The sequence below is a fragment of the Littorina saxatilis genome, linkage group LG3 (assembly GCF_037325665.1).
Source record: "Littorina saxatilis isolate snail1 linkage group LG3, US_GU_Lsax_2.0, whole genome shotgun sequence".
Lineage (NCBI taxonomy): Eukaryota > Metazoa > Mollusca > Gastropoda > Littorinimorpha > Littorinidae > Littorina > Littorina saxatilis.
In genome coordinates, this window is record NC_090247.1 from 52,167,393 (window position 1) to 52,183,963 (window position 16,571).

Below are 16,571 nucleotides of genomic sequence, written 5' to 3' on the forward strand. Positions count from 1 at the left end.
TTTAGGATAGCACCATGCATCCACTACTGTCAACAACATTTCCAAACTTCTTTGTCAAACTGTTGGCCTGAAACTTAAAGATTAACACTAAAACCAGTCATCACCGAGACTACAATCATGTATTAACCAAGACTACAGGCGCTTAGAACTATTTTAGGATTTGCGCCCTATAAATACCCTTTCTTTCTTTATTTGGTGTTTAACGTCGTTTTCAACCACGAAGGTTATATCGCGACGGGGAAAGAGGGGGGAGATGGGATAGAGCCACTTGTTAATTGTTTCTTGTTCACAAAAGCACTAATCAAAAAATTGCTCCAGGGGCTTGCAACGTAGTACAATATATGACCTTACTGGGAGAATGCAAGTTTCCAGTACAAAGGACTTAACATTTCTTACATACTGCTTTATAAATACCCTTCTTCTTCTTCTTCTTATTATGTAGTAAGATGTAATAACCGTGACTACATGTAAGTCTTGGCGAGCCATACCCAAAGACCGAGCCAGGTCAAGCTCGTTTCCGCGAAGCATGCAAACGTACTACTTAATTAACCTATTTTCTTTAATTGTGAGCACATTTTCAGAGTAAACATGACAATTGACATATATCTACATTTTTGGATTCAGGAAGTGATAAGGAATAGAATGCAATCACTTTTAGATCAATCCCTAAAATTCTAATATTAATTAGAATTTTAATGACTTAATTGTTAAGCTTCCAATCTGAAATGCAATCCCATAGTCCAAACTTAGTCAAAGATTGCTTAACCTAAATGTCAACTAATAAGATTAGAAAATGAGGGTGTGACAGTGCCGTCTCAACTTTCACTAAAAGCCGGATTTGATGTCATCAGACATTTATTAAAGAAAAGAAAAAAATGGTCTGGGGATATCATCTGGAAGAATTTGTATACAAAGTTTCATGAAGATATGCTGTGTAGTTTTCTGGGAATGGCTCTACACATACACACAAACACACATACATACACAACCACCCTTATCTCGATTCCCAGTCTATGTTCAAATATTTAGTCAAAATTTGACTAAATGTAAAAAAAAAAAAATAAAAAAAAAAAAAAAAAAAACCAAAACCACCGACTCACCTGACGGATCTTCGTGGGGACTGCTGTTATCATCATCCCCATCGCCACCGTTGTTGCTGCTCCCCGGCTGGCTTTCCCCGCACTCTTTGACCCCTGACCCCGCCCCATGATCATCCTCTTCCCTTCCGCCGTCCTTGTCTTCGTCGTCTGCTTCTGTGCTTTTCCCTGGCCCCACTGAGCTGCCTTTGCGTGTAGCTTTGGGCTTTCTCTGTAAAATTCAGGCCTTAGAAATTTAGTTCAGAACTTAGAATTATCACTGTCATAGAGTTATCTCTCTAGAACTTGAATTCATCATAGTTATCTGAACGTTGGTAGTAGTCACTATAGTGTAATCAGCAGTGAAAAGAAAAAATCGTAGAGTAAATAATTGTAGAGTTATCTAATGACAGTAACCATCGAGTGTAATCTGATCTGTCTCTATTCAAAAGAGACCTAATTATGTGTTGTATGTACCTGCTTGCAGCATTATCCTTTTCACGGATTGCATGGCATTTAACAAATTATCATTATCACCATCACCATCATCATCATCATCCTCATCATCACCACAGTAACTATACCTTGGCATCCTTCTTGGCCTGTTTCTTGTTCTTGCGTTCCTGGCGTTTGTTGGGTTTGTCACCCCTGTCAGCGAATCCATCCACTCCTATGGCAGGTGCTGCAGCTTCTTCCTGAGTGTCTGCCGTAGAAACAACCTCTTTGCGTCTCGCTCCCTGCATCTGGTTCGGTCGCTGAGGCTGCACACAGCATCTTATATTCATAGTGAAGGTTTGAATGCATGTATATTTTGATACCTTCGTAGCTTCTATTCTTCATAGTGAAGGTTTGAATGCATGTATATTTTCATCCCTGCGTAGCTTCTATTCTTCATAGTGAAGGTTTGAATGCATGTATATTTTGATACCTTCGTAGCTTCTATTCTTCATAGTGAAGGTTTGAATGCATGTATTATTGTGATACCTTCGTAGCTTCTATTCTTCATAGTGAAGGTTTGAATGCACAAATATTTGGATCCCTGCACAGCATCCTTTATTCATAGATGGTCTGAACACATACACATTCCCGTCTCTGTGTACCTTCATGCGTTAAGCCCCATCCCTTTGACTTAGACCTCTTTCGCTGTAATTTCCAAGTCGTATCCTTCTCTTGGATGTTGATGGATATCTATTGTTTTCTTCTTCCTTTCCATTGTGACTAATGCATTCTTTTTACCCTCTTTCCCCACACATTCTTTTCCGCAAGACTCAGTCAGATGGAATCTGATGACCATCATTTTAGCAATGGTTTCTCTTGAAACCTCATGGCAGCCCCCTAAGACATTCCAGTGTTCTTTTTCCACAAGCGAAAGTATTATATGCTTTAATTTTATTTTCAGTGCTCTTTTCCCATAAGCTGTAACATCATATGATGTCACACGCTTTCCTTCTTTGCCACTACTAAAGCAAACGTGTGCAAAATTGTATGTTACACGCTTTGGAGCATGGCAAGAACGGAGTCAAACTCGCAATTGTCCATCACAAAGCCTAAAAATGCACACATGGCTTTCGTTTCTCCCGTTGTTATCGTTTCTTCTCTTTACAAATTCTTCAACGCTGAGAATATTGCAAACGGCATCCCAGGCGACAGTACTGTTTCCATACGCGAATTTAGTTCATCTTGGAAAGTGGCTCGCTTGCGAGGCCTGTAAGTCTGAATTTAGAAGGACAAGGTTGTGAACAGAGAAGACAAACATACTGAAAAGAACAAACATTTTGCGCATGCAGACACGGAAAGACGTCATAAAGAATACGATGCTTCACAAGATACAGACTGTGACGGTGACTGTGACGTCATTCACACATACCGAGACGTCATTCATAGTTGTTCAGTCACTTCCGTCAAAAAGTAGATCTCTCTACAATCATGGTTGGTGTGGTAAGTCTGTCAAAGCGTGAGTTTTCAAAATGTGTTTGTTCTTTCCTCTGTTGAAGCTGTGAGACATAAATGCTATTCAGACTTGGTCGTGTGACAGAGTTTTCTTCCACACTCAATTAGCTGATGTCTAACTCAGCCTGACGGCTTCGTTAGACAATCAACGTAATCTCGTGTGGAAGAAAACGTCTGTCACACGACCAAGTCTGAATAGCAGGTACTGTTATCATTCTAATTGTCGATTTACCTTTTCCTCTGTGACAGGCAGGGACAAGTCCAGGAATGGTTCGAAGATCTGTGATATCTGCAAAAAGCCAGCTCACATTCAAACACAGTGTCATGCCTTTTTAGTCAAGATTATCACTTCACAGACACAGGGATGTCGTTAGGCGTCGGACATCGGACATATACCGATGAAAATCCCCAAATGTCCAATTCACATTGCCGAATGTCGGTCAGATGTCCTATCGTTTTAGCCTGAGCGTGGTCATTGTCCGATATGTACCCCATTCCTTCGGACAGCGCGATATTCGTTAATTTTCATTTCAAGATACAAATCTTCTAAACGACCGAACGCTCTCGTGTTCAGCTGACACTGAAGTTGCCAGTGCATTCCGCGTGCGGATCTGTTCTTTTGTCGGGAATTCCCGAACCATTTGCGGTATGCGCCATTTGGGTATAACCGTCTCTGTGCAGCGCACTGATCTAAAAATAGTGGATTATTTTTAGATCAGTGCATGCTACAGGAGTACGGGAGACAACTCCAACTGACTAAATTTGTTGTCTGCTTTTTTTTTAATTTTTTTATTTTTTATTCTCTTTATTTATATAGCGCCTTATCCGAAGTTCAAAGCGCTTTATGCCGTGTGAGATGGAATTTTTTACACAATATATCACGCATTCACATCGACCAGCAAACATCAAACCTGTTAGGCGAGCATTCACCTTTCGCGGTCTTTATTCCAAGTCACACGGGTATTTGATGGACATTTTTATCTATGCCTATACAATTTTGCCAGGAAAGACCCTTTTGTCAATCGTGGGATCTTTAACGTGCACACCCCAATATAGTGTACACGAAGGGACCTCGGTTTTTCGTCTCATCCGAAAGACTAGCACTTGAACTAACTTTTCTAGGTTAGGAAAGGGGGGAGAAAATAGCGGCCCGACCCAGGGTCGAACACGCAACCTCTCGATTCCGAGCGCAAGTGCGTTACCACTCGGCCACCCAGACCAGACCTTTGTTTTCGATACGAGACGAAGCACTGAATTATGCCGCTGAAAAAAAAACTAAAGCCTGCAAAAGATCAACATTAGATCAAACCGATCATTTTGTTTTTCAACTTTTATCCAAATCATGCAGTTTGTAATCAAAGCAAGAGCTCTAAAGTTGTTCATGTTGGGTTTTTTTTTGTGGTTTCTTTGAAACTAAACAAATACAACATTATACGCACACTGTGTTGATATATTTACTATATTATGTGTGTGTTCTACAGCGCGCGCGCGTGGGTGTGTGTGTGTGTGTGTGTGCGTGTGTGTGTGGGCGCATGACTTTGGAACAATTCCATGGAATGTGTTATAAGCTGCTTGGCGCAAATTCATAATGTCCTATTAAACTTTCTGAAAGCGGTCAAATGTCCTATTGATGCTGAAGAACTCAGGACATTTGTCCTATAGGTATGAATTTGTTGCAACATCCCTGCAGACATAAGACTGCAAGAAGTAGTTGTGGCAAGAGAAATTACCTACAAACAAAACTAAGCGTAAAGTAACAGCATACTTACACAGTTTTGAGGATGAAAGTCGTTTTTTTTCATTTCAATGCTTGTTATTCTCTCAGGTGCCGGGAGAGTGGTTCTGAATAACTCTCACTTACTCTATTACACATGTCATACGCATTTAGAGTGCTTACTTCCCTTTGTTTATCAGATACACTTATTTACATTCAGGACATGCTTGTTTGTGTTTTTATTTCAGATATTAACTTTGAAAGTCTCTCACAGTATTTCTGTGTTGACTGCTGGTATTTGTTTTGGTGTGGTGTTCACTGTGTTTCACACCACAACTACAATTTCTCTTGTTTGAGATGATAGTCGTCTTGGTTGGAAAAAAACCCACTCTTTTACAAATACTATCCACCGTATGCAGTATTCACACCAAAAGCTGACACATCCAAGTTTGACTTGGTGACACCCTCCAAAAAATACTTACATGCTTGCATTCCTCGCAAGTGACTGTGCTGACCAACTGGCCACCAAAGAGGCTGTCCAGGAATGTGAACTTCACTTGACGACCGTACTCTACACACAGAAAAGAGAGGGACGTTTTACAAATCAGACATGATAACCATGGCTCGGTGGCTTGTTAAACTTCAAGAAGTAGCCAATCTAAGATAAGATAAAACCAAACTTTCATATAACACAAACCAGATTCATCACATCTTAATGTGCTATCCCAGAAATCCCTATTAGTTTCTTGCAAGTTTTGCACTACACAGCAGTCAGGCAAATATTGCAGCTAGCAATTATGTGGAGTTATCAAGTAGAAGTAAAACACACAAAAAGAAAGTGTTAAACTGCTGCTTGTGCTTTTTATTTTGTTCAAGAAAGGGGGGTAGGAGGGTCACTGGGTATTAATTATGTCATGAAAAAGAGTGAAATTTACCTTTAATTTTTGTTTTTGTGTCTTCGTCCACTTTCTTTGGGTTGACACTTTCTGGGAGCTTGAAATACTTCAGGATTCCACTCTGTGCTCTCTGAAATCAACACAGCAAAATGTAAATTCTTTTCTTGCACCATTCATTGCTGGCACTCCAAGGCTACAACAAAATGTGTATATATACACAACACTAAATGAAAAAAAAGCAAAACAGCAAAACAAACATAAAAAAACTAACCAAACAAGAGGTACTCTACTTTGCATTTTAAAAATAAAAATCACCTTCAAAACACCATCAATTTAAACCTTCTCCTTATAGTTGCATAAGGGTAAATGTGTGTGCTCGCTCTTATACTGTTAAAAAAAAGAAACGCATAGCTTGTAATATTTGGTTAATTTAGTTATATGGCTACAAGGATATCCACCAAACTGCAGAAAATGTTTATCTGGTCGTCGACCTTTCGTCCATTGCCACAAGTGAGCTCTGCACGTGACGCATGCGTTATCAGTGGCTACAATGTCAAAATTGCTCATTTGGCATGACCACTCGTCATGCTTCAGTGTAATCTCGTGAAACTCGGGGAATATTGAGCTCTCACCATGTCTTCCAAAACCCATAAAAGCGGATTGTTCGCCACAAAGAAATCAGACGACAATTCAGCGACGAAAGATGGCCCGATTGAGCAGAGAAGACCGCCAAATTGCATTGGGTCGTTTACAAGCAGGCCAAAGTCAAAGTGCAATCGCCAGGCACTTCCACGTGTCCCAGAGCACCATCAGTAGACTGTGGGTCAGGTTTCAAGCCACTGGCTCCGTTGCTGACTTGCCACGAGCGGGAAGACCAAGGGCGACAACTGCTGCTCACGACCGCTTCATACGGCTCCGCCATCTCCGGAATCGTTTCCTGTCGGCCTCATCTTCTGTCCAGGCTCTCCCCGGGCCACACCGATTATCGGACCAGACCGTGCGGAACCGCCTGCATGAAGCTGGTTTGAGAGCTTGCAGACCTCACAGAGGAGCTGTCCTCACCCGCCGCCATCGCCAGAACCGAGTGCAGTGGGGCAACCAGCACCTTCGCTGGACCGTCCGGAATCACTGGAGACACGTGTGGTTCAGCGACGAGTCCTACTTCCTGCTCCAGCGACATGATGGTCGGAGGAGGGTCTACCGGAGAGTAAACGAACGTTACGCGTCCAACTGTGTGGATGAGGCACCCGTTCATGGTGGTGGAGGCGTCATGGTGTGGGGGGCGATCAATACCGCTGGAAGGAGCACCCTGGTGCACGTCCAAGGGCGCATAACTGCCCAGCGATACGTGGAGGAAATTCTGCGCCCACACGCCCTTCCTCTTCTGGCTGACCAGGATGCCATATTCCAGCAGGACAACGCTCGCCCGCACACAGCACGACTCACCACCCAGTTCCTCACCGACCACCATGTCCAGACATGAACCCGATAGAACACCTCTGGGATGAATTGGACAGACGTGTGCGCAGGCGAGAAGAAGCGCCGGCAAATCACCGCGATCTATTGCAGGCACTTCAGGAGGAGTGGGACACCATCCCACAGCAAGATATCCGGCATCTGATCCAGTCCATGCCCAGAAGGTGCCGGGCAGTTGTTGCTGCTCAAGGCAGTCACACCCCCTACTGACTTGACAGCCTCGGCACCCAATCGTATTGATTGACTGATTGATTTGAAGATGCAAATGACGGGCGCTGTGGCGTGGTGGTAAGACGTCGGCCTCCAAAGCGGAAGGTCGAGGGTTCGAATCCCGGCCGCGGCCGCCTGGTGGGTTAAGTGTGGAGATTTTTCCGATCTCCCAGGTCAACTTATGTGCAGACCTGCTAGTGGCTTATCCCCCTTCGTGTGTACACGCAAGCACAAGACCAAGTGCGCACGAAAAAGATCCTGTAATCCATGTCAGAGTTCGGTGGGTTATAGAAACACAAAAATACCCAGCATGCTTCCTCCGAAAGCGGCGTATGACTGCCTAAATGGCGGGGTAAAAACGGTCATACACGTAAAATTCCACTCGTGCAAAAACACGAGTGTACGTGGGAGTTTCAGCCCACGAACGCAGAAGAAGAAGAAGAAGATGCAAATGAACTGTGTGTGCATTCAACTGTGTCCATACCAAATTTCAAACAAATAATCTAAATATTGGATTTTCTGTTAATTTTTTCGAAAAATAAAACAAATTTGGCAAGTAGCAACTATGCGTTTCTTTTTTTGAACAGTATAGATATATATCAACACATTCGTACACACACATTCGTACTTGCACAAAAGCCTGAAACATTCTCTTAGGTTCTCTTCTCCCCCCTCATTCATTTACTTTACTCAATTACTGCTTTTGGTTTTTTTAACTTTCTGTTAACAAAAAAAACCCAATAAAGTGTGACACTTTGCATGTCCATAAGGGACAGGCTGGAAGATTCGGCTTCACCTTGAACTTTTATCCATTTGTAGTAAAGTATTGATTTAAAGTCATTTCTTCTATCTCAATTTCTCCCATTCTCATCCCTTGCGTCTCTCTTATCCTCCGCTCCATTCAACCCTCCACGTCTTTTCTCTGATGCTCATTCCCCTGTAAAGCTGATCGCAGAAACACTTGACAGCTGTAACACTGACCTTTATTTCTTCATTGCGTACAACATCCACCAGGTATCTGAGCAGCTCGTGGCTGTCTTGTTGTTGGAAACCTTTGAAGCGCGGAGCCCTGCAAACACACGTCCAAAATTAACACAGGTGCTTGCTGTCACATCTACAGGCAATGCTACTGTATCGCTTTTGAATTTGATTTGACCATTAAAAAACCCACAAAAAAACACAAAAAAACATTCACATGGGTGCAACCTGGAAAATTCCAAAAACCGGCAAAAGTTGGGGTCCAGCTTTTTTAGTATTTAAAATGCCAAAAAAAATCTTTCCTGGAACAAAAACATTGGCAGCCGATGAAACCAAAAACCGGCTGCTGGCGTGTAGCCGGCAGAGTTGCACCCATGCATTCAGGTGGGCCAGTGCACTATGTTTTTTTAAAATTTGAATGTTTTATTTAGTTTGAATGTTATTTAATGAAAGTAATGAATAAACAATGATAAATGATAGTCGAAAATTTTATTGTAAATTTTCATTTAATAAATATACCTACCCGAATCACATGTAGCATTGACACAATCGGAGATGCTAGGTTCTGAAAAGGCTAACCGTCTAAGGGAAGCAACCCCAACCACAAAAAGTGTAAACGTAGCCATGGTAATGACCATACACCCGGGGAGTTACCTCCCATCGTGCATGCCACGTCACTACTGCTACTGAACACGTGGTTCATATCATTCGACCTAAAGAATAAATTCTCCAAATCAAAAGCGGGGTTGGCGGGAGGGAATATACTATGTGATTCGGGTAGGTATATTTATTAAATGAAAATTTACAATAAAATTTTCGATTAAATTACATATTCCTACTCCGAATCACATGTAGCAGATTACAACAACAAGGCGGTGGGAAAGAAAAATCTAACTCACTCAAAAAACCTTGCCAAAAACCTGGACCGCTGCCAAAGAATCAGGGCGGTCCCAGTGGGAAAGAAAATCTAACCCACTCAAAAGCCCTTGCCAGGGCTGGCCCACTGCCAACAGGCAGTGAGGGAACCAAGGAAAGTCCTGATTGACAGCCGAGAAGTATCTCAGGCAAAGCGAAAGAGACAACCTCAGAGATCCAGAAAGCTGTGCTCAGCACTTCTTCCAATCTCCTAGCCGTAAAAAACAGCACAGGAATAGACCCAAGCCTTGGATTAATAACCCTGGCGAGCCAAGGGAAAGACAAGCTTCCCTCCCCCCCTTTATTGGAAGGAAATGCTAATGTCCTGAGAAGATCCGTGCGTAAGGTTGTCCCCTCAACTGAGAAGGACGAACCCCCGCGGTGACCTTAAGACAACCATGCCAAAGTCTGCAAACCTTGGGATGTAGTAAAGCCCAAAAGGCTTGTGAGAAAGAAGTCAGCTCAAAATAAGAGTGACCAATCCCCACGAAAGAGCGAGAGAGAGACATCCAAGCACTAAGTACCAGAGTCCACCTCGAAGAGAAAACTCACAAATAGAAGGTCGCCAGTTATCCCCTACCAGTCCCTGCGAACGCAGGGAGAGAGGTAGCACCCGACAGCAGCCACTTACGACTGTGCGTAAGCTACCGGAAGTGAGGACCCACGGTGGTCAAAAACCGATGTGACTGGCAACCATAAACAAAATGGCTAAAAGCCAGAATGTTCCCAAAACAGTCTGCTTGAAGGTAATCGAGAGTGAATCAAAAACCGAAAGCAGAAAACCAAGACTGGTAAACGTAAACCGTGAAGCCAGCCAGCCATAAGACTCCCGAAACCAGAGTTCTCAGGGAAAAAACAGGCAGTTAACTTCCTGGCCAAATCAAGAGCCTACCTGAGTTTGGCCAGAAACCCAGAGCGCGTCTGTCCCTGTCTGAAGACAGAGTCCAACGCGGAGAAAAACGGACAACCGCCCTAGACAAAGTTGCCTTTTGTAGCCGGGCGACTGTAAGGAAACCCGACCCAACAGACGTCATCCGGACTCGCCTCATACTAAGATGAGGAAGAAGAGAGGAAAGGCCCAAGACTGAAGTCACAGGAACCGAACCTTAGCTAAACCTCTGCCCGAAGGAGAAGAGTAGCCAAAACCTGAGAGAGAGGAGGAAAGCCACAAAGAACTACTCCTCAAACATCCATTGTCCAAGACAATGCCCCCTCAGGAAAACCTGAATGTTACTTCCGAGGCCAACTCAAGTGAACCTTAAGTTTGGACGAAACACCAGAACGCGTCTGATCACTAGAGAAAGACAGAGTCCGACTCGATGAAAGACAACAAGGACCAAAGTCCGAACGTTTGTGGCCAAACAGGGGTAACCTGAAGCCAGAGAACCCCACAAGCCACAAGAAACAGGAAGGCAACAACCACCATCGCCGCAACGTGGAATGGCTGTTGCCCGGCCAAGGCTGCCTATTGGCTGCCAGCTTAGCTTAACCAGAGGAATGAGCATGCTTCTGCTAAGCATGTTTCTGAGTATGCTAGCCCTACCTTCCTTCAACCCTTGTAAAGCAGTCAGAGACCTGGTGATCTCTACTCGACTGAATCTCTACTGCAGGCAAAGTTTAAGCGACTCTCTTTGACTGTTCAGGGAACTGAGAATGCGAAAGAAACGAGTCCCTCCGACACCCGCCGTACGAGCGTAGAGAAGGAAGGGCAGCCTCATCTGCTCCATGCTCACCCTAGCAAGGGCTGGCCAACAGAGTAGAGAAAGGAGGCAAGTTCCAAAGGCTGAATAAGCAAGAAGGAACAAAAGGTGAAGCCCGTGTAGCCGAAGCCAGCCAAGGCTGAGCATGTTCCGGAACTGAACCATAGTAGAAACAGCGGCAGAACCAAAACACTAGAGATACCACCTTCGGGAGGAGATGGCCTAGCCAAAACCTGCAAACCGTGGTACCTACAAAAGGTGACTAAGGAACCGGAAGTAGAAAAACATCCTATCTTCACGGAACGGAAGTCCGACATCGACAACAAAGTCAACCAACAAGGAAGCCACCAATGTCGATGCATCCAAGGGAAATCCTGAGCCGAAGCTTGAGCTTCGACGGAAATCCAGAACGTGTTCGATTGCTGACTAAAGACTGAGAACCAGAATAGCTCAGCTACGAACGCAAACCGAAGTCACAGTTGCTGGTGGTAAACTGATGAATGAGATGACCGGAAACCGGAAAACCATCCAACCGGAAAAAGACCTGACTTATCCCCCTACTGACGGTCGTGAATAGGGGAAACGTCCAGGGCCACCCGAACTGAATAGGCAGTAAACGCAACACCCAACAGGTAAAGTGAAGACTGCCCCGGCTGAGGCTAAAAGCCTAAATGCCCGTAGGCCAGCCGCTGTTCCTCACCCACCGACCTCCGAAGGAGTGTCAGGAAGAGGAGAAGTGTATCCGAACAGAGCCGGAAATGCAGCAGACAAAACCGCAAAAAACGGAAGCGAAAGTTGCATAGAGTAGACTGAGGCCGGAAGCCCAAACGCCCGTAGGCCAGTCCTCTGTCAACTCCAGTCAAAACCGCAACGTGTACTTGAAATGGAGGACTTATGCTTCCAGTAAAACCGGAAACACCACGCCGACAACGGCTGACGCACTTGTGAAACACAAATGCCCACGACGGAACAAGAGTGAGACAGAACAGAAGAGGACTGGGGCCGGAACCCGAACGCCCGTAGGCCAGTCCTCGATCAACCCCAGACAAGCCACTACGTGCGCTTGTGATGGAGAACCTATGCTTCCAGACAGGAAGTGTAGGAGGCCGAAGCCCCGCCCGGGAAAACCTTCGACGTGACCTCTGCCGCAGCTTAGAGGACAGCGTTAAGCCTTTTTCCCAATAACCAGCACGTGTGGAATCGCTGACGACAGACTGAATGTCCGACACAACCGGCGAAAAAACCGAAGTCCACGTACTGGTGGAAGGCCGGTGAAACGGCATAACCGGAAAATCGGAAATCCGCCCCCCCCGACGTCGTCCTCACTCATGCCTCGACCAGGCTAAGAGAGAGAAGACGGCAAGTCTGCAGCCGCAGGAACCGGAACGGCAGTCGACGCGACAACCGAAGGTTGAAACGCTGACTACATCGGCCAGAGCTGAGACAACACCTGCCCGAAGGGCTGGCGTTGCTCCTCAGCTACCGACATCCGGGAGGAAGTGGAAGCGAAAGGAGCAGTAAATCCGGGCGGAGCCGGAAAGCACCAGACGAGACCGCGAAAAGCGGAAGCGCCGAATGCGAGGACGGAGGCCGGAAGCCCGAATGCCCTAAAGGCAACGTCCGGTCAACCCCGGAAACGACCACAGCGGGTGCGTACGTCAGAGGACCTATGCTTCCAGCGAGTGCCGGAAGCGCAGCGCCAGAAATGGCTACCGCCATTGCTCGGCCACACAATGGTCTTCGAGGAAGCCAGGGTGTGACTGAACAGAGGACGAATGCCCGGGGGGCAACGTCCGGTCAACCCCGGAAACGACCACAGCGGGTGCGTACGTCAGAGGACCTATGCTTCCAGCGAGTGCCGGAAGCGCAGCGCCGGAAACGGCTACCGCCACTGCTCCGCCACACAATGGTCTTCGAGGAAACCAGGGTGCGACTGAACAGAGGACGAATGCCCGGGGGGCAACGTCCGGTCAACCCCGGAAACGACCACAGCGGGTGCGCACATCGGGGGACCTGGTCAACCCCGGAAACGACCACAGCGGGTGCGTACATCGGGGGACCTATGCTTCCGGCGAGTGCCGGAAGCGCAGCAGTCGGAAACGGCTAGACAACTCCGGAAACGACCCCAGCGGGTGCGTACGTCGGAGAAGTAGCCGGAACCAACTGCCGCCATTGCTCAGCCACACAATGGTCTTCAGTGAAGCCAGGGTGCGACTGAACAGGGGTTTGCGGGTCGTGAACCCGCCGAAAAGAGCTGTGTCCCAGCAGGGACTGTCCGACGGCCTCACGAGGGCCTGTGGACCAGCTCGACTTACTTGAATCGCCAACCACAGCGGTAGAAGACGAAGAAGCAAAACATCCGCCCGAGACAACGTCTCGGCCGGAAGCGTCAAAGAAGCCTACAAGGTGACGTCGCCCACAGACAGCGGGACCAACGGAAGACGCAGGCTTGGAACGCGAAAATTTCTTCACAAAGATAACGCAGACACCTGCAACACCTGATCTGCTAACAGCAGAGAAGGCGAGGAGAAGAAACAGGACGTACAACAGTATATGACTGCCCCACAAAGTGTTTGTTCGAGGCAGAAAGAGTAACGAACAAAACATAACAAACATGTTAAATCCGAAACCACGACAAGTCCTACGGACTGGTAGATACCTGCTAAAGCCTAGCCAAGTAAACCACTGTCAGCGACGCTGATACACAAAATGGCGGCCAAGCGATAAGTTACTGGACAAAATTTAGAAGTCCAAAACGGACGAAAATTAAGCAATAACAAAAATTCCTGTCAAAGTAATGACGAAATATGAAATGGCTTACCAACTAACAAAGCAGAAGGCAAAAACGCAGGTAAAGTAAGGAGAACCTCACCATAACATAGGCCTAGCCACATAAATAAGCTGTCAGGAAAGCTGAGCAACCGAAAGTGGCGGCCACAAGATAAGTTACTGAAACTGACGCATTTAGGAGTCCAAACGGACAAAAAGTCAGCAACTATAGATAAATTCCTGTCAAACTAAAGACAAGAAGGAACAAGCTTACCAACTAAACAAAGCAGCAAGCAAGTAAGAAGGTAAAATTACGTTTACCTCCAAAATACATCGGCCTAGCCACAAAAATCTGTCAACTCATGCTGACAACAAAAATGGCGGCCAACAGTAGTCACTGAAATATCACAGGTCCAAACACGGACGAAAATCAGCAACTACAACAAATTTCCTGTCAAAATAATGACCAAAATGGAAAGAGCTCACCAACTACGAAGCAGGAGGCAAGATAGACGGTAACGTGGCCGGTGGGTGTCAAAACAACACCAAACAGCGCAGCCACAGGGGAGCCCAAAAATACAACAACCTGCTCCCTCGAAAGCTGTAAGGTCGAATGATATGAACCACGTGTTCAGTAGCAGTAGTGACGTGGCATGCACGATGGGAGGTAACTCCCCGGGTGTATGGTCATTACCATGGCTACGTTTACACTTTTTGTGGTTGGGGTTGCTTCCCTTAGACGGTTAGCCTTTTCAGAACCTAGCATCTCCGATTGTGTCAATGCTACATGTGATTCGGAGTAGGAATATGTAATTTAATCACTTCTTGTATTTTGGGTTGCTGGTTTTTGTTTTACGCGACAAAAACAGTCAAAAACAGACAAAACTGGAGTACAGGGGGAAAATAACATTTCAGCAGATATGATTGTCACACTTCTAATTATTGTTATATTTTATCTTTCTGGGTATGCTCTAGGGGATTAGGAAGCAGATTTTGATTATTATATTTATATTTGGAGTAAGGGACATTTCTTTGTTACAACCGTCAAACTTTAGGGTAACCCCTGCAAAAATTTTGTTTGAAATAACCTGGTTATGACTGAAATACAATGGCAACAAAATCCTTTCGTAATCCCCCAGAATGTGATATTCTGCACAAACTGCACAAAAAATTATTGCTCTAGCTAAATTACAGCCAGAGAAATCGCAACACCACAGATGCAACTGCCGCAAAAATGGCCGACATGAGAAAAACGACGTTGAAGATAAACTATTCAAATATTGTCTTTATTGACACATAAATATGACACTTTAGACAAAAACACAGACACATATGCATTTTAGGTATGTTATGAGACCATTATCCGCAAAAAAATTTTAAAAAAGGGTTTTGATCAATTTGTCCATTTTGCACTGGCCCACCTCCCCTTAACACTAACAGTAACAGGCCTTCAAGTTAACCTTGGTTGATATTCCACAGCTTCATCAGGCTCTGGATTTAAAAACTGCACCTAATGTTGAGTGAAGAATAAGTACATAAGTTTGGAATAACTATATCCAGTCCACAGAACAACGTTTGAGAGTGGTGTGCTCATCGACTGAACATTAGGCAGGCACTTAGCTAACAGCAACAAGGTGTACTATATTTCTGACACATGATGACAACAATAGAACAGCAATGTTGGTAAAAAGTATAAGTACAGAGTGTTCCTGACTCAACTGTCTGCTAAAAATGCATGCTAATTTGTTCCTTACTTTTATTCCACTAAATTAGCTGTGACTGAATTTGCGTTGTAACCGACTTTAGCGTCAACCTGTGAAATCAATTCAGTACAAAGTTTTAGTCTTTGCAGGTACAGCAGCCAGGCTGTTGAATTTTTGTATTGCGTCCAACTGGACAGGTGGTCTTATCTCGCCTAAACATCTGGACAGATCAATCAATCAATCAATATGAGGCTTATATCGCGCGTATTCCGTGGGTACAGTTCTAAGCGCAGGGATTTATTTATTGTTTTTATTTTTATTTTTATGCAATTTATATTTATGCCGTGTGAGATGGAATTTTTTTACACAATACATCACGCATTCACATCGGCCAGCAGATCGCAGCCATTTCGGCGCATATCCTACTTTTCACGGCCTATTATTCCAAGTCACACGGGTATTTTGGTGGACATTTTTATCTATGCCTATACAATTTTGCCAGGAAAGACCCTTTTGTCAATCGTGGGATCTTTAACGTGCACACCCCAATGTAGTGTACACGAAGGGACCTCGGTTTTTCGTCTCATCCGAAAGACTAGCACTTGAACCCACCACCTAGGTTAGGAAAGGGGGGAGAAAATTGCTAACGCCCTGACCCAGGGTCGAACTCGCAACCTCTCGCTTCCGAGCGCAAGTGCGTTACCACTCGGCCACCCAGTCCAGATCTGTCATGCTGATTATTATTATTTAGATGTCAGGATTTCGCTTCATATGATTGAATGGTTCATCTGATTGAATGGTTCATCTGATTGAATGCTTCATATGATTGAATGCTTCATATGATTGAATGCTTCATATGATTGAGTGCTTCATATGATTGTAATATACAGTAAGTGACTTAAAGCATGGCTTGTAAAACTGTTCCAAAGCAACTCACTTCTTGCAGACGTGACTGAAGAGCGTGTTAGGAGAGACGGTGCCGTTGCTGCTGCCGTTGTTCATCTCCTGCGCAAAGTCTAGCAGTGACCTGGTGAGGGGGCCTGCATCGCCAGACACAATCTCTATCATACTCTGAAACAAACCGTATGCCAGTGTTGAGGGGAAAAAAATGGACATTTCGACCTTCAGCGGTACCTGTTATATGAGCTTCCTCTTCTGAAAAAAAAGGTTTTTGCAATGCAATG

The 16,571-nt window shown here is 45.1% G+C and overlaps 1 protein-coding gene across 1 annotated transcript in view; it reads right to left on the minus strand.

Annotated features, from left to right (window-relative positions):
* Positions 1-16,571, minus strand: part of LOC138962617 (ubiquitin carboxyl-terminal hydrolase 45-like) — a 37,459-nt gene that overhangs the window by 9,943 nt on the left and 10,945 nt on the right. The window contains exons 10-16 of the mRNA XM_070334501.1: positions 16,325-16,458; positions 8,304-8,391; positions 5,676-5,766; positions 5,223-5,311; positions 3,259-3,315; positions 1,661-1,837; positions 1,101-1,308 (exon numbers count right to left, since the gene is read on the minus strand). Of these exons, the coding sequence (XP_070190602.1) occupies positions 1,101-1,308; positions 1,661-1,837; positions 3,259-3,315; positions 5,223-5,311; positions 5,676-5,766; positions 8,304-8,391; positions 16,325-16,458 (844 nt within the window). The remainder of the gene's footprint in view (positions 1-1,100; positions 1,309-1,660; positions 1,838-3,258; positions 3,316-5,222; positions 5,312-5,675; positions 5,767-8,303; positions 8,392-16,324; positions 16,459-16,571) is intronic.